At 40.1% G+C, this 21,282-nt stretch overlaps 2 protein-coding genes across 4 annotated transcripts; one reads left to right on the top strand and one right to left on the bottom strand.

The window, feature by feature from the left end:
* Positions 1-598: 598 nt before the first annotated feature.
* Positions 599-2,958, bottom strand: pigw (phosphatidylinositol glycan anchor biosynthesis, class W). The gene is made up of 2 exons (XM_004076605.5): positions 2,680-2,958; positions 599-2,417 (listed from the first exon to the last, which is right to left on the bottom strand). Exon 2 carries the CDS (start codon positions 2,412-2,414, stop codon positions 942-944), a length of 1,473 nt encoding a protein of 490 aa, XP_004076653.1. The 5' UTR covers positions 2,415-2,417; positions 2,680-2,958; the 3' UTR covers positions 599-941.
* A 239-nt stretch (positions 2,959-3,197) lies between these two features.
* myo19 (myosin XIX) lies at positions 3,198-21,274 on the top strand. 3 transcript variants are annotated; one of them, XM_023962614.2, is made up of 24 exons: positions 3,198-3,469; positions 4,399-4,540; positions 6,200-6,348; positions 6,439-6,552; positions 8,223-8,355; positions 8,430-8,499; positions 8,572-8,674; positions 8,757-8,853; positions 8,920-8,996; positions 9,668-9,758; positions 9,925-10,090; positions 10,316-10,389; positions 10,471-10,592; positions 12,011-12,124; positions 12,426-12,602; positions 14,048-14,185; positions 14,262-14,369; positions 14,444-14,514; positions 14,591-14,667; positions 15,797-15,936; positions 16,023-16,152; positions 16,439-16,524; positions 19,756-20,079; positions 20,158-21,274. In XM_023962614.2, the coding sequence occupies exons 1-24, from the start codon at positions 3,413-3,415 to the stop codon at positions 20,269-20,271; spliced, it is 2,874 nt and encodes a 957-aa protein (XP_023818382.1). In that variant the 5' UTR covers positions 3,198-3,412; the 3' UTR covers positions 20,272-21,274. The 3 variants fall into 3 exon arrangements, with proteins under 3 accessions (XP_023818382.1, XP_078786496.1, XP_023818384.1); XM_078930370.1 differs by having other exon boundaries at positions 3,256-3,469; positions 3,965-4,540; XM_023962616.2 differs by lacking the exon at positions 3,198-3,469 and adding an exon at positions 7,728-7,834 and having other exon boundaries at positions 4,415-4,540.
* Positions 21,275-21,282: the final 8 nt, after the last annotated feature.

Below are 21,282 nucleotides of genomic sequence, written 5' to 3'. Positions count from 1 at the left end.
GATATTGTCTTTGTTTTCTTAAAAACAACATATTCAAAGAAATACAGTACAGTAGAAAAACAATTTTTAAGACCCACTGTGATTGTTTTTGATTATTTTGTGTCTCTACTTTCCCATAATAAAGGACATTTACAAAGAAATTTAAGACAAAGATTGTGTTTTTTGAGTATTTCTTTATTCAAACCATGGGGAATCGGGAACAGACGAAAAAAAATGCCATTGGAAAACGCCTGCAACAGTGAATGTAGGTGCTGCAGCTGGGGCTTTGACAATACATTGACTATATATAGAAACAACATGACTACTTTCATGTGATACTAACTCTCCATATCTCAGATGTAAATAACCCATTCATGTTCCCCCACCAGATAAAATGACATGCAAGGTGACATTTGATGCAACAATTTATGTGAATAATACTATTGTGCATCTAATTTGGCATTTTTTTGTTTGAATCCCCATGTCGTCCCAGCAAGATGTCTTCCACCATGCTCTGTTGTTTGCACCCTCTTTGCTTTAAAAAGAAGCACAGCAACAAAGCCAAAATCTGCAGCCAAAACAACCATGAACCCCTATGTCTGTTATTCAATTCTATCACTTATTTTAGATTTATTTATTGAGAACATGCAACATATAAAAGAGGAACAATATACATGTATAGGTTTGGTCTTAGATAAAATGCTCATATCAAGTAAGCCAATGCCAGTTTTACAGTTTGCCAGTGAATTATAATGCATTACATGCCAGATAACACCAAATAACAATGACAGAAAAATGCTTTATGTACTTATTTCATATCCACAAAAACAGGCAAATCCTTTTGACACAAAAACATGTACAGTATAAAAAAACCACATAGGAATAAAAGTGTTTAGAGCAAACAGTTACCTTTTTTTATGCATATCAGTACCCTGAAAACATTCAAAAACTTCACAAAAATGTTACCAGAATTTTACTGTAATTCCCAAGATATGCAAAACATGTACTAAAATGCAGTTGACAAACATGTACAACAGTAGAACAGACACAGAAAAGAAACCATCACTACCAAGTGTGTCTACAACCATGTTAGTCAGCCCTGTCATGACATTAGCAAGCAGGAAAAACAGAAGCTGGTTCCTGTGGACAGCTTTGATGAGGCAGAGTCGCTCTAGTCCGGTCGTATCTGTTCTTTCCTCCTTCTTTCTGCACAGACTCAGGGATGAAGGTACGAAGGGGCAGCCAGAGGATTTCTTTGAGAACAGTAAAACCATATCAGCAACCCCAAGACAGGACATAAAAAGCAAAGACTGACCAACACTCCAGATGACAAAAGGCAAATTAGCCAGTCTGCGAGACACTGGCTCCACAAAGGTCTGACAAGCAAACAAAACACAGTACAGAAAAAAACTGCAAAACAAGAGATTCAACAGCATTTTAAGCCACTCTTTAACATGAAACCTTGGCTGCATCACATAGAGTCCAAACTGAACTCCTATGAGATAGATGGCTACATTGCCGACTATAGAAAAGATGCCCTCCTTGTTAGCATGCAGGAAGTCCTTCTCCCTGTCGTTGTTGTGGATAAGGAAGGCCTTGAGCTCTGAGGTCTCCAAAGTGAACTGATACAATCCACTGAACAGAAGAGCAAAAACCCACAGCTGTCTGCTTGGTAAAATAGTCAACAGTGCAGAAGCCACAATTCTAACCATGGCCAGAGTGAAGAAAAAATTCCAGTGGACGCCGTATTCCGTCACATGCTCCTGGTAGTCGGCCAGTTTGACACTCAGCAGCCTGGCCAATCCAAGAGCAAGCAGGGGCCAGACAGACACTATCTGCTGTGTGACATGACCCATCCTTGATCCTGAGATGTTCTTCCTCCGTGCCTCCGGACACACAAGAGCATTAGCAAAGACAAATGCTCCAACTCCAAAGTCCATAACCCCTGTCCCATAGGTTTCTGTTTTAGCATACCGCCTCGGGAAGACGGGAAAGTCCACGGCCAGGATGCTGATGGCTGTTTTCACGTTCACAAAGACGCGAAAGAGAGTCACAAAGGGCACCTGGTCACACTGAACGGGAGTCTGGAGGAAACTGCTGGCAGATTTCTGTGCAGATCGATCAGTGCTGAGACGAATCCAGCAGAACAGACCAGCAGAAATGAAAGCTAGGCTAAGAATGACTTGGTGAAGAACGCTGCTCAGAACTGTGCAGGACAGGACCAGAGGAAACACCAGTACGAACACATCCAGGAACATGTGGGACAATGGCGGCAGAGGCAACACGACAGCCCCTCTGGTCTGGTAGCAGAGAATCAAGAGGAACCCTCTGATGATGAAGCAAAGCGGGCTGAGAAATGATCCCAGCACCACCTCCTCCAAACCGGTCCCATTGAGATTAGCGACAAAGGCCTCCTTAAATTCCTTTTGAGCCATTTCCTGCAAACAAAACGATTCATGTGACAAAAACATAATTCTATGTTTCTATAAATCTGAATAATTTAAACATAGAAACAAAACCTTTAACATAAAAGCAGCTGATGCAATTTCAATATGTGCAGAGCCAGGTAGATCAAGTTTTTCCTACTAGCATGTTTGTTTACAGATTAGCTGGTTTCAAGTTAAAGCTTCAGAACTAGTCTTAGAAACATGCAATCACTTAAAATTGTATTTAAATATCTTTATTTTTGGCTAGTTTTACCTTCTACTTTTCCAGTCAGTATTTCATTGGCCGAAGAAGTTCGGACAGCGTCGATTAAGTATCTGTCTAATGTTTGTGCTCCTGATAAAGTCGTTAGTTCTTTTAGCGGCGAAATCCGGACAAATGTGGGTTAGCAGCAATAACCCGTTTACCGCATTTTCTCCTGCCGTGCGTTACTGTAAAAGGTAAGAATAAATACATAATTCCAACATAAACCCAAGGACTACACGAGAACTGGATATCATTTCCGCATTGGCATCGACGCATTCAGGCTAACTCGGATATTTTGGAATTAGCAAACGATGACAGTAAATCAATCAGCCACTCCGTGTGCGTTTCAGCTCGGTATATTTCTATTCCAGTTACCAAAAAACAATTTAACAACTATCTAATAATGATGAAATACATTAGGATTTTTTAAACCAATGTGAGTTGTGAATTATTGTCCTTTCCAGTGTCATCCTGAAAGTAGAATTTACGATTTTACAAACGAGTCATTAAAGTATCTCAAAGAGGGCGGGAATAACGGATGGTTTGTGAAACTGAGGTAAAAGTTGGACAGCCGTCAGGAACGGAGAAGTCGGCCCAGAAGGATTTCTGACCGTTACGGAAATGTTGAGTTCAGAACTTGCTATTAAAGTACTAATGACATGAAATATTGCTCTAGAGTCGCATTTTCCTCTTTTGTTTTGAGTGGATAATTAACTGACACATAAGTGGGACGGAAAAATCAATGAATTCAGCGGGCGACTCACGAAATCGTGGACACAAGAAGAATGGAGGCAAAAAGGTGAGTTATTTGGTTTTCAACACAATGTATGGAATCCGGTTTGAAATCTTAAAAACTGATTAAAGTTTATATAATTGAATATCATTTAATATTTTCTACCTAAATTACATTCATGCACATTTATATGAAAATGTTTCAAACCGGCCGGCACGTGCACTTGACCGTATAACAATATCAATGCGCGTGGTGAAAATAGTCCCCACCTCAGGGTGGCATGTCATATTTGACTAAACTTTATAAATTACAGCAAAAAAATCCTTTAAGTCGTTTTGTTTTAAGAGTTTGACAGTAACAGCTGTGACAACTCTTCCGTTTATTGAACAGCAATTATCTGCGTCTCAAACAGACAATGTGAGAAAACTTAAAAACAAAATCGTGTAAACGTTTTGTTTACATGATACATCATGCGTTTACTTTTTTTTACTCGTTTTTTTTTAAACTGACTAAATTGCTTAACGCCATGTGTGAATTTACATGCGTTATGTTCCCTTTTAGGTCTTCATAGTTGTTCACGTGGTCTAAAAATGGTCTAAAGGAGGGATAAAGGCGATTAAACGAGATCTGTCTGTACAAATGACAGCGTTGTCCTGCCAGGCTAGGAGGACCTCCATATGGCAGTCTGCTGTGCTTTGGCTCTTTCACAATAAAAGTCTCACATGACCATTTTATTCTGCATCTGCTATTTCACTAAATGATTGTAGGATTTACAGTTCAGGAGATGTAATCAGATTTCATCTGTCTGACTAGCTAAAAATGATTTTTAGATGTTGTTTCTACTGTTTGTATTTTAAATATGTCTTGTGTTGTAGGAATAACAATTGCCATGCGTTTGTTGTTTACATACGTCTGATTCTTTATTCCAATGTGGTTTTTTTTTGTTGTTGTTTTTTTTAAATCTTGTTTGGTTTTTCCTTCATCAACAAAACAAGGGATTGGTGCAGAAAAGTGTCTCTCCTCAGACGTCCCTGAATGACTCCCTGGAAGGGGAAGTTCGGGAATTCCTCACAGATGAAAGTCAGCTGCACACTTTTGATGACCTTACCAAAGTCAACCCGGTGACTCCAACAACAGGTAGGAAAAGGCCTGTTGTGCCACCACGTTCCTCCACAGTTTCCACATCACTTCACATTGTAAACATGCATGCCAAGTGTTTTACTTCACTTAAATGCCAGTCATTTGACCTTTTTAGCGGTTTGGGTTAAGGACATTGTAAATCTCCTTGGTTCTGTATTGTTTGTTTACATCTAAATGTTGTCTTTTTTAAGTAAATCCATTAATGATTGTGCCAAGCTTTAGTTTTTCAATAAAATAGCTCAAACATTTGTTTTACTTCATAAAAATTCTTTTTTTTTTTACTTTGAAGCTCAGATTTTAAATAAAAAATGGACAAATAAGCTCTCTGGGAAATGTAGTGAAGTTGTGAAGTTTGTAGAATTTACAAAATAAAACAATTTAATACCCCATGTTGTGGCTCTTGTTTTGGTTCAAATGACATATAAATGTGTCAATTTGCCAAAGGTTTATCTTTTTGTGGCTTTTAAACATAACATTATCAGATTTTAGGAAAAGTAATTGCATGATACCTTAATGATTATCAGAAATTTTTAACACATGAAATACAATTTATGAGTCCTCACCTATATCCCCTTTGATTAAACAAAGACTTTAGACTTCTATTTGGATAAACAGGTAAAACACTGGGCTTTACATTTGTTTTGTTTTTCATTCTTTTAAATTTTATATATAAATTAGATTTTAAAAAATCATAGTAAAATGAGGCCTTACAGCTATGTTCAACAAAACAAAAAACAAATTGTTTTGATAGAGATAATTTGATGCAATTTTTCAAATTTCCTTGCATTGCTATTTAAAAAAAAAAAGTAATCTTTAAACACTTTTTCATCGCAATTCTTTCTGCGTAGGCATTTAGAAATAGGTTTGCTTGACAAACACGATCACGGTCAGTTTAAGGCAGAAGGACAAGACTCATTATCTGGCACTAATCTGCATGTTTTTATTTTATTTAAAATTTCTTTCTGAACTAAAAAATTTATTTGGGTGATCTTTAACAACAGATGTAATCTTGATTTCTGCAGATAGAAAAGTTAAATTTATGTTGCTGTTTTGTTCCTTTAACAAGAATACACAACAGAGTAATATTCTGATCGTTTTTGACTGAAGGCTTAGGCTGTATAGTTTACAAGCTGATTTCAGTATAAAATGTAGATTAAAATGACCGTGCTATACCTCACGTTGTGCTTTGCGGCCCCAGAAACAATTTTAAAGTGTTTAATTGTCACTGTAAAAACAGTGTATAGTAATGCTTGTATTTAGTATTTTCTTTGTATTTTCAGCACAAAACGTATCAAAGATGTGTGTTTATCAAATGTACAGAATTATAAAGATAGAAATGTTTAAGTTGATGGGTAAGGAACTGTGACGACACATTAAACGTTTACGGTTTAAAGGTTGTTTCAAGCCACTGTTGCTTTCATTATTTATACGTGGTATCTTCAGTAGAAGCTCATATGTGTCTTATGATGGCGTGTAAACATGCACCTAAATCCTGTATAACGATAGCAAGGTTGAAGAAAAATGTGAAGATTTTTATGGTCATTTGTTGAATTTACCCGCAAAAGCTCTGCTTTCTTTTACTGGTTAACATTCGTGTCATCTTTGCTTCACATCTGTTCCTGTCACTTTGTGATATTTCTTTTGTTTGTCCATCAGTGCTGAAATGTCTGCAGGCCAGGTACAGCGCAAAGCTGTTTTACACACAGGCTGGCTGCACTTTGGTGGCTTTGAACCCCTTCCAGCATCTTCCTGACCTTTACTCTTTGGACATGATGAAGCTGTACCACTGTGCTCCCCAGCCTCAGGTATGTGCATCATCCCAGCAGCCTTTTACCACAGTACTGATGGAAGGAGAGGGACGCCCTGAGCAATCATCAGAATGCTTCTGTCCTCAGGAGTTCAAGCCGCATATTTTTATCGTGGCAGAAGAGGCCTACAGGAACATTCGGGACCAGCTGGAGCCACTAAACCAGTCCTTGGTGGTCAGTGGTGAGAGTGGAGCTGGAAAGGTGAACCAACAAACTAATGTCATTTACAGTCATTTACAGGCTTCAAACACTGTCTGAAGATATGAAAGATCTTTATTTCCTCATTGTCTGATTTTCTATTAGATTGAAATTTTTCTGCTTTAAATCATTTAAAACTGCAAAAAATGATCTCTGTTGATGCTGAAGTTACACTTTTTAAGTCTGTGGTCCCCGACCCCCAGACTGTGGACCGGTACAGGCCGCATAGGGGAAAAAAACACGGCCCACATATTTTCCATTTTATGTATAATCTGATTCTGAAGGAAATTTTATTTTGTTAAACTACTGGATTCTCTTTCATCACATCCGACTCAATTCTTGACGGATGTCAAGTCACTTGGTCACATGTCAAAAACACATCCTCTGCTTTCTTTAAATAGCTGCTCCGACCTCTAAATTGAAACCCCCCAAGTTAACAACGTTAAGAAAAACCAAACCTATTTGGAAAGTGTTTTTTTTTTTTTATTAAAAAAAAGAGCCAGTGAGGAAATGGAAGAAGAGCCTTTGACTTTAAAGAAAATGAAATCTGCGTTTAGCTGACAAAAACCTGGAGTCTTGACTCCAAATATGGATTTATTGTGACAGTTGTTCTCGGTTAAACCGGTCCATGGTTGGGGACCAGTGGTCTAAGTGATGTGGGTGAGCCTAAATGATGATGTAACAGACATATGATGGGTTTATTGACAGTATTTTAGGAAATAACTTATAATAAACTTACTGTCTCCTTCAGTGGATTCAGAGGGAAATTTAAGAAATTATTCAAGATGCCTGGTAGACTTTACCACGTCTGGTTCATGTGTGGGATTCATTTCTTTACTTTTGTTCCATCAATATATTCAGACGCTTTAGGAAACCCACTTTTTTAATGACAGAGTTGCGATAAACACATTCTCAAAGTGTTTGATTTCTGTTCATGTCTGCTTTGTTGATGAGTCAACGGGACAAAAAAAACAGATTAAATTGATTCTTTTTTACTTTCAAATCTTTTTTTCTAGGTTTCAAGCTTAGAGCACAATCAGACGTTGTTGTTGTTGTTCACCTTTTGGCACATCCCTTCAGGGGTCGCCACAATGAATCAGCTTTCACTGATTCAAACGGGTGGTTTTGCGGAGAGTTTTACGCCGGATGCCTATCCTAACCCTAACCCTGTATTTTAGGTCGTGTTTCCCAACTCTGGTCCTCATGTTGCCCTGCCAATGCGCACCTGATTCAGTTCATCATCAAGTTTCTGCAGAAGCCGGACAATGACAGTCATCCAAGGCAGGTGTGTTTGAGCAGGGTTCCTCGAGGCCAGGGTTGGGAAACATTGTTTGAAGGCACAGGGAGACCCAGACATTGCTTGGGCTGCAGCGTTAAGGTTCTTGCCAAAGGACTCGGATTAAGCTTGTTGTGTGCCAAAATGTGTGTCATCTAAAAGTTTTGAGCAGTGGTGTACACACAGGGGTCATGTGAACATAAAGGAGACGGCTGCTGCACCACAGAGAATAGGGGTGCTTTGGTGCAAAATGAACCTATAAAACCCAAATTCCGGCAGAAACTGGGAAGATTCTGTCATTATCCACAATGAAATGTACTGATGTTTACGGCAATCACACCAGATCCTAAGGAATTGGTTTTTATCAAAAATTGTATGGTTTGCATTGTATTTCTAGACGTGGACGTCCCGTTGTTTGATGAAATACTACGCCACCGTGGCAGCCTCGTCTTCAGGGCTGAAGAGTCAGAACACAGTGGAGAGGATTGAGAGGAGAGTGTTGGACTCCAATCCCATCATGGAGGCTTTTGGTTAGAAGATATCTAAGATTTAGTCTTATGGAGAAGCTGGAAGGTTTGGGCTAACAGCTCTGCATGTCCTCTAGGCAACGCCTGCACGCTACGAAACAACAATAGCAGTCGCTTTGGAAAGTACATCCAGCTACAACTCAACAGGTTCGTCCCGCAGCTTTCTAGAGGTCCTCGGATGTCGTGCGATCTCTTGAACATGTGCTTTTTGCTCGTCAGTGGTCAGCTGTTAGTTGGGGCGTCAGTGCAGACGTATCTGCTGGAGAAGACCAGGGTGTCCTGTCAACCCGCTGATGAAAGGAACTTCCACATCTTTTATCAGGCAAGCCAGCCATCTGGACGAGTCTGATGGGCTTTTTGTGCATCTTTGTGTAGTTGCAGAGCTGACAGACCATGTGTTTCAGATGATGAAAGGTGCCACCGAGGGCCAGAGGAGAGAATGGGAGATGCCACTTCACCAGAGTTTTGATTGGCTGCCAAACTCTGAAAAACAAATTGAAGGTTGGTGCTAAAATGTCAGGACCTGAAGCCAGCTCTTTACTAACCATAAACGCCTGTGTTTTGCAGAGGATGATTTTGATGAAACTGTGGAGGCGATGCTTCACATGGGAATCAAAGCAGAAACTCAGAGATACATACTGAGGGTACAGTAAACCTCTTTTGTTGACGTTATAAAGCCCTACATTGAAGCGTGATGTTGTGAGGATGCAGATGAACTGACAAATATACCAGCAGGTCTGAAAAGCATTTAATGCTAAAGACCCATTCTGATGAAAATGGTGTTTTTGCTGTTTTTAACATCTTCTTGTTGCACTTTTGTGATGATGGCGGACACAAAAAGAAAATGAAGCTCAAAATTGCATTTCTGAATATTTATTCATTTAAATTGAGGTAAAACAGGAGCAGATGAAAAAATTCTGTTTGGAACAGAGGATATTTGGGGCATTGAAAATCGGTGGACCACAAGCTCCCTGCTCCGCTCCATTCTGATTCATCCCCTTGTAGACGGAAGAAGCCACAACAGCATTTTCTGAGACTAAACCTGATAAATATACAGTGGAGCAAAAAACGATTTGTTCTACACTGGTACTGCAAGTTTTCCTGCTAAAGGCCGTGTCACACAGCCACTATGCACATATTGAGCATATTGCATGTGGCTAAGTCTTCTGATCATTTCACTTCACAAAGGAATGATTCTGTAAGTGCATTCACAAGAGAACACAGATGGTCTAACATAGACCAAAGGTCTTTAGGGAAAACTGTAAGAAGAAAAAAAGAGCTTGTCTGTAAACTTTTATATTTTTGTTGTTTTCAGATTTTAGCTGGAATTCTGCACTTGGGGAACGTGACTTTCTCCTCCTCAGGAGAAGAACATCAGCTTTGTCAGCTTCCCGAAGAGGCTGAAGGTATGTTTGATTCTTTGTCAATATCCTGGTAACTTTTAGTTAATGGCTAACGATAGTTTCCTACCGTCAGCTCTCATGCTAACGCTCCTCTTAGTTGCAGGTGTCAGGCTTGAATGACCAAAGCTGCCATAATCTGTCTATGACCTTTTGTGTGTATCTGTGGCAGAGTCCATGCAAACGGCTGCCAAGCTGCTCTCGGTTCCTGCTCAGGAGTTTCAGACGTGCCTGAGGGTGAGGACTCTGAAGGCGGGGAAACAGAGCCTCCTGAAGCCCTGCTCACAGACCGAGTGCCGTGTGAGGAGAGACTGCCTGGCCAAAACCATTTATGCCCAGTAAGAACAGCAATTGGATCCTGACATTTGTCAAATTTCCTGGTGATGCAGGAACTTGTTTATTGTGTGAGTCAGTCCACCTTCATGTAACCTGTCATTGTAAACAGTGAAAACGGAGCATGTCTGTTTATAATGTTGACTCTGAGTTAGTCCTTTGTATAATTCAGTTTGTGCAGCTATGATCTGTTGTTCCTTAAGCTCTTGCTCGTGTTCTTTTTCCACCAGGCTGTTTGAATGGCTGGTGTCGTTCATCAACAGCAGCATATGTGCTGACAAATCCACGTGGAGCAGTTTCATCGGTAAAAGCACCAAAATGGTTTTGTGGTTTTCTTTCCATCCACGCTTGCAGAGTTTGACACGCTTTGTCCTGAAATGTGCAGGAGTCTTGGACGTGTACGGCTTTGAGTCTTTCCATGTCAACAAACTGGAGCAGCTGTGCATCAACTACGCCAACGAGAAGCTGCAGCAGCATTTTGTTGCTCATTATCTCAGAGCGCAGCAGGTATCGTCCATTTGTTTACATCCCAGCTGAAACGGGGAGATTTTCTCACATGAAACCAACAAACTCAGAAAAACGCCACGACCAGTTCAGATATGAAGCATTTAGGTGCAACATAAGCTAAGGACTTATTTGTTTATTAAAAATAATAAACTAATAGGGTTCCGAAGGAGTTGAGTCATTATAGTTTCAGACATTTGAGCTCCGTTAACTCTGTTCTAAAGAAAAAAATTCTGGGTTGAAAAGCAAAAAAAAAAAAAAAAAAAAAAAAAAAAAACACCACCAGATCAAACAACATGATTCTCTTTCATTAGTTATTTGTTATTTATAACAGGAAGAAAGATTTGGTCCACGTTTTTGAATTCTTAACATCATGAGGGATAGACTGTTCATGACAGTGAGGCCATTCGGAAGAAATAGTTTTACTTGAGATTTTAATTCTAAAAATACCTTCCAGGCACTAATTACTGTGTCTAAATGTTAAAAAAGTAGCTGATTCTCATATATATTTTTATTTTCTATAAAAGAAATGGTATGCTGCAAAAAGAGTTAGCCTAAAAATAGGAAATGTACACTAACCTTAAGATGAAAATCACTAGAAATGATACGTCTATGCAGCAAATCAATTTTACTTGACAAGATGTCTTATAAGATATAAAAATCTAGAAACAGAGTTCCACACAAGCGTTAAAAAAGGGGAAAAAAAGCTAAAAATGCAACAGTTTATATTATAAGTATTTATTTCTAGTTCTAAGCAAGTGGTTTGTATCTTTTGAGCTTTTATTAACCTAAATGTGGTTCATAAAGTGACATTAAAGTAGTGTAATAAGTGGAAATGACTTATTTAGAACAAAATAAGAATATGATCTTAGTACAAGTTGTCCCATCTTAATAAAGCCTCATAAAATCTAATACTGCCGCTTATTCTCAGAACATAAATCTAAAGTTTTGTTTCCAAAATGGTAATGACTGTGAAGTTATTACCGGGTGTCATTTTGAGTCTTAAATCAAGATTTTCTATTGTCAAAGAGCAAAGGGATTTTGACTCATTTTAATTAATTTAAACTATTCCCTTATTTATATATGCTTTTAGGCACTTTTTGGAACATTTAGAGCTTCTTAGCTTGACTTGTCTTTGAATCCATGTTATGTGAGTCAAGATGGCAAACAAAAATCTATCTGTATGTGTTTTTACTTCAAAAATGTAGAATAAGTATTTGCTTCTCTGTAGAAACAAATAGAAACATTAAACATCTAGTGGTTAAAGACTTCAGTATGAGTTTCTCCCTCTCTGTAAATCCATCAGAGCCTCAAGGATTCAGACAGATTCATTCGTGTTCATGAATTATTTGCATGATCAGAGGTGTTTGGAATTAAATTATTTTCTTCTTTTAAACAGTTTCTGGTCTGGTTTCTTGCAGGACGAGTATGTGTCAGAGGGGCTGCAGTGGTCCTTTGTGAAGTTCCAGGACAACCAGAGCTGCCTGGATCTCTTGGAGGGAAGCCCTGTCGGTGTGTTTTCTCTTCTTAATGAGGTACGAAGGACTTCTAGCTCTTTCCAGGCATCACCGAGGAGCTTTTTATCAAAGCACCAATCAAGAAAGGACTATTCTTGTTTGTGACAGTTATAAGCAATAATTGGAACCTTTCTGCTTCATCATTTGTAATACTTTAACTCAAAACAGTGATAAAGTGCATAAAACCCACTTCTGAGAAGAGTTTCAGAAAGAGAATCTCTAAAAAAAAAGAAAATATTTGGTAAAAACATTTACTACTTGAGATATTTCCAAATAAACTTTTTGTTCTTTCCTTCTCCCCCTCCAAATTGTTCTGAAGGAAAGCCGCCTTAACCGAGCTTCAGACGCAAACATGCTGAGGGTTCGGTTGGAGAAGGAGCTGAGTGATAACCCCAACATCAGCTGGGACAAATTCAGCAGGGCGCCTCACTTTACGGTGGCTCACTATGCAGGCAGAGTCAGCTACCAGATAGAGGGCATGGTGGAGAAAAACAAGGTGAGAAATACTGTAATACCTGGTAATGTAAAGGTCAGGACGCCATTCAAACTTTAGTCCAAGTTGGGAAAATCTGACCCTAGAAATCTGTTAGTAGCGCTGGATATTCCTCTAAAATGGTTTTAGATTTACAAGGATTACACTTTGATCTGATTGGATCTTCTGATTTGAACCTTTGAGAGGAGGAAAGCTGACCTTAGTTTGTTGAGGGGATTTGTCTGTACCATGGTCACTTGTTTATTGAGGTGTTACCTTCCACAAAATGCTGCCAAGGAGGATTATAAATGTGTCAATGCTGTACAACTTCCACCACACACTTTATCTACTATTCTCAGTCAGACATGAACATTTTCTCTCTTTAAACTCTCAAAGTTCAAACCTTTATAGAAAATCAAATCCAGTTTCATAGAATGAAAACAAAGATCTGATTGCAATCAAGGATTTATGTAAACGGGGCAAAATGAAACTCACTCGGCACAGAGGAGATTGACAATGTCTACAGCCAATCGGGACGCAGAACACTGTGTGCTGCTAATATAAATGGATAAATAAAAAGCGTCCAACATTGCACTGAAAAAATCAGTGAAGCAGCGACACCACGAAAGGTCAACCATAATATAACAAGGGAACGAACACTGTACTTTTGTGGTTTTCACTGCAGTCAACATCTCCTTCACTTTTTGCTGCCCATTATTCTGCTCTTCAGCATTATTTTCTAGTTCCTGCTACTTCCCATTATCTGCTGACATCATTTCCTGTCTCTCTTCTTGTTTCTTTACTTGATTGTGTTGAAATTGTGCAAAAGCCATGTAAACACATTTCATTGACAGTCTGTCCAGGGTGACCATTGACTATATACAGGAGAGCTGGACTGAGTGAGTGTGATGTCACACAGAGAAAACGACTCATTTCTGGCTCCCAACAAAATGAAGTCAGTTCAGTCGTCATTTTTACACGATACGGACGCCACCATGTTTGAACCAGACATCGTCAGTAAGCTGTGATTGGTCCAAAATTTGTCAAACGTTTTGAACGTTCCATGTGGGGCCACATAATTATTGAGGGATCTGATTGGCCAGTGTTACCATTTGAATAGTTTGAACTACAGAAAAAATACCATGGGGAAAAAAAGGATTATCAAGAACAAGTATTTGAGCAAGGAATGATTATTTTGACAAAAAGTTATAGTTGTTTATTTCTCCATAGAAGGTTGTGGGATTTTGGCTTTTTGGAACCAGCGGGTATGTCCTGTTTGGAACACTCAGTCCAGTTCTTATATACAGTCTGTGTGTCTGACACAGACAGACTTTTCCAAACTAGGAATTGTGGGTAGAATATAGATTTCTTCAGCTTTAATTTTTGTTTGTTTATTTTTAAACTTTAAGCAGCAGTGGACGTCTTCCACACACCCCTCATCTCACACTCTTCTGGATTTTGATCTTTAGGATCCGGTACCAGTGGAGCTCATCAGTCTGCTTCAGAAATCAGACAACCCCCTGCTTTGTCAAATCTTTGCTGACAGGGAAACGGAGAACCCAACGACCAGGGGGCTCGCTAAAGTCACGGTGGTCTCCAAGTTCAAGGTAGGGGGAGCAACTTAAAGCTACATTTCCTCCGCAGCCTTTGTCCTGTTCAGCTCATTCATGACAACAATCATAGAACTCACTGGAGAACCTGATGTCCATCCTCCTCAACACAACTCCTCACTACACCCGCTGCATCAAACCAAACCCCGACTGCAAACCGCTGACCTTCAAAAAAGAGGAGGTAACTTCTTTTTCTGTCTCTGATTTCAGCCTTTGCCAAAGGAAAGGCTTTAATGATTTTATGTCTGTGGTCAGGTGATCCTGCAGCTGGAGGCCTGTGGGATTGTACAAACCATTCAAATCAGTGCTGCTGGATTTCCAATCAGGTGCAGCAGCGTTTTTTTTTTTCAGACTTTCAGCTTCATAGTTAAGATTTTGTCAGATTTTTCTTTTCGTTTACAGAATTCCTTTCAAAAGCTTCGTGCGGCGATATGGATTGATTTTGAAACATTTAAAGAAATCAGGAGGAAGCAGCGATGGTAAGTCCACTGCTATAAAAGAGTACGCTTTCTCCCCTTGAGTTTGATGATTTCCTCCTTGTCAAACAAGATGTTTGCTCTCCATTCAGGATTCTTCTTCAATTAAGTCTTTAAACCAAGACTTCCTAACAAATCTTACATTGTGGCTTAAATTCCGGCTTTGTACGTTTCTAAAGTCTTTAAAGACCCACTTTGGTGTTTTTGTGTTGTTTCTTGTGTTGTTTTTCTGATAATGGAGGACATGGAAAAAGAAAATTACGCTTCAACTTGCATTTCTGAGTGTTTCTTTATTCAAATTGTTGTGAATCAGGAACATTTTAAAAGATTTTATTTGTGATGTGGAAAATGCACTGGGCGCGCCACAAGCTCCCTGCTCCACTCCACAGCGAGGAGGGGGAAGGAGGGGGCGGGGTTGCTCCGTGCTGATGTCCCGCCCACAACTCAGAGGTGAATTTCTGATAAACTACTACCGCTCTGCAGAAACTTTGTCCTAGAAAATGACACCGTTTTTTGATTTTGGCTAAAAATAATAATATTAATCCTAAATAAAAGATCACCGCGAACGCTTTTACAAGACATCAAAAGATGATCAGAATGGGTCTTTAAAAAAGTATGAATATATAAATGGCTGCTATCGGCTTTGCACTGTGTTCACCTGTTGGTTTGGTTCCTACTGAAATATATTTTTCTCTGATTCTGTATGTAGAGTAAATAGGAGGACATAAAGTGCTGAAATTAAAGAAATGAAAAAGATTTGATGACAATGACTTTTGACCTCACGTGGCCTACTGTATATACTGAAAATAAAATGAGACGTGAACAGGTTAGACGGGATTCTGGCTTCACATTTCTGTGTTATAACCTGAACCCTTAGTGCTCACTCAGCACGAAAGATGCTGCATTTTGAATTGCAGCTCTGCTCACCGCCTCTTCTCTGCTCTTGACCTTATCAAATCTGTGAGACTTCACCTTAATCATCTGAGCAGCTGCAAACGCTTTGGTGACAGTAAGCCGGATTTCCCTGCCGTGAAGTCCTGTCAGCTGCCATGTGATAAATCTGAATATCTGCTCCGCTTGAGTTGTTTGATATAAGAATTGTGTTTCTTTCCATCTGCTTTGTCCATTTTAGATTTGCATGTTGACAATGACAAGCCCCCCCAACAGGAAGTGGAGCAGCTCCTCAGCATGGTGCTAAATCAACGCTCCTGTGATGAACGCTGTACATTGGTGCATTGTGGGAGGACTAAAGTCTTCCTTACTCAGGCAATGGTCAGTATTTAAGAACAACACGACCATATTTACATTCTTCATGGAGGTTCGTTCATGCTTGATGACCTCCCTGACTTGTCTCACAGCTAGATGTGCTGGAGGATCATAGGAGAAACATCCTGTCTCGCTGTGCCTTCTCCATTCAGTGCTGCTGGCTACGATACCAGCGTCGCAGACGCCGCGCCCGCCGGCAGTCAGCTACTTTAATCCAAGCAGGTAAACAGATAATGTTCTGGAAAGGTGCTGGCAGGTTCAACAAAGCCATGTGGCCTTGATCCCTCTGTGTCAACCGGATGTCTGGTCTGCAGGAGCCAGCCGGTGGTGTCTGCTCTCTGTGTGTAGGCCGTTTATCCCTTCAGATGCAGTCACTCGGAACAGTTAATGTAATTACTTGTAGAAGTCACATCTCTTTGAAGACGTTAATGCTGCCCTAAATGTCACAGATGCAGCTTGCGTGAAACCTGATTAATGGATGCTTTGCATTTGAAATTGTTTTTCAAAGCTGTGAGGTCCTGGCTGGTCAGGAAACAGGTCCAGAGATGGAACAGAGCAGCTGCAGTGATCCAGAGCAGGTGGAAGTCCTGGAAGGTGAGAACAGATTGGTCTGCTGCTTAAAAAAGGATAAGATGACATTCTGAATACCATGTTTTCCAGTGTAACAGAAACAGGAGCATATTCACATGAATGCAGATATAATCATCGACTGTATAAGAGAACAGGACTGAGTGACCCCTCCTCCCCGGGATTCCAAACAGGAAGTATCCGCTGGCTCCTAGAAGCCAACATCCCATAGACATCTATAGACAAAATACACAGCTGTTACTCTGTCATTGGTCAGAATAACCATTCTAGTGCTCTGTTACCTTTTTTACATGTTCTTGCTAATCCTCATTTTTTCATGATATTTTTTCCTTTAGTCCAGGGGTCGGCAACCTTTTTTACTCAAAGAGCCATTTGGGCCCGCCCCTAATAAAAAAGAAAGCTCCTGAAGCCACAACCCGTTTTGACATCATTATATATATTATGCATGTATATATTATTGAAAGGTGCTCATTACGTCGATCGCGATCTACCGGTCGATCTTCAATGACATGAGTGTAGATCGTGGGCCAGAAAAGATTAAAAAAAAAAAGTACTTCTTCAAAATCCACCAGCCAATCAAAATCCTCACTGAGAAGAACGGGACTTGATTGACATGGAGATTGGCCAATCGGAGATCGTCTGAAGCATACACCGCTGCAAATGCACAGTATGTTCTTTAAAGGATGATACCGCGGCCGCGTGTGAGAGGAGCTACTGGTTCTGGTCTGATCGCTGCATGGAGCGATGTGTTTATCAATGCATGGTAGACACTGAGAATGTGGAGAGATCAGGTTTATTATTTTGAAGAGTTCTACTTGGTAATCATGTTTCCATGTTTGGGTTTATAAAATCATCCCAGAGAAAGTCTCTGCTTCAACTCCTGCAGGGAAAGCTGCGTCTGAATCTGACACCCGTGTTTCCATCTCTCTGACAGATTTTGAAGCCAAAGCCCCTCCTCCGCCTCTCTACCTGCTTTTCCTCTCTACCTGTTCACCTGTTCATATCCTCTGCAGCTGAGAGTTGGTTTCCCCCGCGCTCCTCAGTGTGTCCTACACAGAGAGCGCAAAATACGGTAGTCGGGTCGCTCCAGCGCAGCACAAGGATGAAAGAGCCGGACGCAGATTATAGCGGGGATAGAGCGGGTTAAGAAAATGAATGGAAGAAGGCGGCCCGCTGAAGAAATATTCAATATTGTACACATTTTATTTTTAGTCTGAACTATCTTTTATTTAGAAAAATCTTTTATTTTATCAGTCCAGTATGAAAAAAAAAAAATCAACAAAAGCTGTGTTGGGCGGTTTTTGGCTGGGTCTGGCGGTTTTCAGATGACTTTTCGGCTGGAAACCTGTGACTCTATCTGGCAACGCTGGCGCGAACTCTGTCTGTCATCAGTCTCTGCCCCGCGGTACGTCAAGTTCCCGGCAGAAGATCGGAGTGTTTATTGAAGCCGCCCCGTGTGTCTCCTCCTGCTATCAGCTCTGCAGGTCTCGCCCGATAAATACGAGCTCATTACGAAGCTGTTTTTTTACGTGGCTCGTGCTTCGTGCGGAGCTAGCAGCGCCTTTGAAATGCCATGAAAAATGAAAAAAAATAAAATTTAATTATTATAAAATACTCATTATTTTCCAAAGTCACAGGGAGCCACAACAGATGGATGAAAGAGCCACATGTGGCTCCGGAGCCATGGGTTGCCGACCCCTGCTTTAGTCCAAGTTATTCAAGTTATAAACTGGCCAATCGGATGCCTGAATAGAACTAGGTGGTCCTACATCCAGCGTTTGAAATGATTGACAGATTCTCCTGAGCCCTACCACTTTCCTGGTTGGCGAGAGTGCTTGCCACAGACCAACTCGGACCAATCAGTTTACAAAATTTAAATTGCAGCATCCATTTTGTGAAAAAATGGCAACTGAAGTCAATAGAAGTGACTTTGTGTCAACAAGTACCATCCAAGTCCAGACAACAACCAGGTTCACACTGTTGCATTTCATTTTGAGTTATGCTGCCATAATTCCATCCATACATTTTCTAAACCCTTGATGGGTCACAATATTACTAGAGCCTATCCCAGTCACTGTAGGGCCACGGTGGGATGCACCCTGAGCAGTAGTTACTTCTCAAAACCAAACAAACTAAATCATTAGGCCTGTCAGTTGATGCTTGTGCCATTTATCGTTACTGTCACACAGCCGTACATACTCCTGTGAGCTGTGCAAGTTTCTTGTCAATTTACAATGGAGTACCAGTTTTCTTTTCTCCTCTGTTTTTTTTTTTTTTTTTTTTATTATTATTTTTTTTTAACTTGTACTAACAGCTGAGCAACCTGATCAGATTGAAGGCCTCTTGTGTTGGACAGATTGCTCCTCTGTTTTAAAGATCCATTCCCATGAAAACTGTGTTTTTAACATGTTCTTCTGCCATTTTCCTAATGATGATGGACATGTATAAATGTAAATTGCATTTCTAATTATTTTTGATTCAAATTGTTATGAATCAGGAGCAGACATAGAAATGCTGTTCCAAAAAAAAAAAACGTATTACATAAAAAAATATGCTGGGTGGCCTCAAGCTTCCTGCTCCTCTCTATTCTGATACATCCACTAGTGGACAAATAGATTCCATGTACGTCTTTGTTTTCCTCATCCAAGCTGACATCTGGCTCACAACTGTACGGCTGGATATCTCTAAGATGGCTCACTGTTTTTGTTACACGGCTTATGTTGTGTTGGAGGTATGAGTGGGCTGTAAGCTAGCGGGAGAACATGTAAACAGAGAGCTCTCAGCAATGGGGAGGGTAAGGGGGAGATGGTCCTGCCCACAACTTAGACAAATTTCTAATATATTTCAGAAACTGTTATGGAAAATGGCACCGCTTTTTGGTATTGGCAAAAAAATGTCATATTAATATTTAAAAGACGCTTTAAAAATAGATCAAAAGATTTTAAGGCCTCACAGTGTCACGCAAAAAACTAATTGGACAGGCTAAACGCTTTAGCAAATTCAAATGCAAAGCGGATTAAAAAATGCTGTGGGAAAAATACCATAACAGAAAAGATAATTCCCCCTTTTTAATCTATGAAATTAAGGATTTCTGTGATTTACAAAAGAAATACTTACTGTCTAGAATGTTTTTTTCCCCCAGAAGATAACGTTCATGTAAACATTGGTGATGTGATTTTAAATGTATTAGTCTAATTTTTTATTCTAAAGTAATGTCATGTTAACTTTCTGCGGCAGACTCTGTTAAAGTCCTTGGCCGAGGCTGAGCTTGACGGCGACTCAGACCTGGTGGAGAACGACGCCCGGCTGGTGAACCCTGCCGTTCGGGAGCGAGGCTCAGTCCAGCTCCCCAGTATCCAGGAGCCGGTCACAGTGCGCGGGTGGCCCATGGGCCTGGCTTTAGCCTCCGCTCCATCCATCACCGTGTCTTTGACCGCCACGGGCTTTCAGAAGTTGATTTCTGTGGTGACGTCCCTCAACCTTCCCTCCAGGAGAGGAGAATACAAGGTGGAGACCAACCAGTACAAGCAGGGGCTGGCCTCCATTCGGGCTCAGCCTAAGGTGAGAGCCCGTCCAACCACGGTGCCTGAACAGAAGAATGTCATGAAATAACGGATTGCTATGTTTTCATGTGCATAGGGATCTGTTAAGCTGCACTATCAGCGGTCGCCTCTTCTGTATGCCAACACACAACCAGACCTGAAGAGTGACGTGACCGGCTTCAACGAAATCCTGCTGGAGCAGACTCTGTGAGAACTTCCTCTGTAGGACCACCGTCAGCTAATCTTAGGACATCAAAACCACGCATTTTGCCAAAACCCAGTTTTTGTCTCTTTTTAAACTGGGTCAGGCACAGAAATGCAGTTTTATGAAGTGTAAAGGCCCTCGAATGTCCATAATGACGAACATAGCCGATGGTGTCTGCAGGTTTTTGTTTTAAACACGACACTGAGAAGCAGAAACTGGAGCCTGATGAAGCTTCAAGCACTTTTATTGAACGAAAGCCTCTCTTTACACAAATCTGACATTTCCAATGTAGATTCAAAGTGCCTTTTTTTTTTAATCCACACTTTCACTACAACTAAGCTTTTAGTTCACGTATTTATGCTGAAGGATTACTTCCTTTTTTTGGGGGTGTTTAATACATTTTAGATATTAACGTTTTACTTGTTTTTCTGGCATTTAAAATGAAAAACAATGTTGCACATGTGATGCACCTATTGCACAATAAAAACGCACAACTGCTCACAGAGAGCAAATGACGCAAACTAAAGGGACCTTCGAGAGACAATATAGCTTTAACTTGTTGCTTTAAAAATAGTTTATAAAAATCAGACAAATGTGGGATTGTAGCCAAACTAATGTAGACATAATCATAATTAGACAAAAAGTCTGTTAAACATTATTGCCATTATGCCAGAAGCAGATTAAGCAGAAACAGTGTCTGAATTCTCTTTTTTTTTATCACTACATACCTTTAAAGCTGTTTTGACTCTTTATCATATATTAGGCTTTTATTTTGAAATTCATCTGTGGGTTTATTTATATGTTGGGTTTTACTGTGACCATTGATATTTGCAAACTGTAAACCCCATTTTGTTGTATGAAGGAATCAACCCCGATTGCAGTAATCGGCCGAGGGCTGTCTGACAGCAGCTCCTGATTCTGACTGAAACTTTATGAAGGCAGTTGAAATATTTATTAAAATGACCTGGAAGTACGTTATGTCTGAAAAAATAAACCAATGAAGCTTAAACTGCGTAA

Source organism: Oryzias latipes, chromosome 14, assembly GCF_053564925.1.
Source record: "Oryzias latipes strain Hd-rR chromosome 14, Olatipes_Hd-rR_3.1".
In the NCBI taxonomy this organism is placed as follows: domain Eukaryota; kingdom Metazoa; phylum Chordata; class Actinopteri; order Beloniformes; family Adrianichthyidae; genus Oryzias; species Oryzias latipes.
Note: the sequence above shows the minus strand (reverse complement) of the source record. Positions and strands in the feature narration are given on the sequence as shown.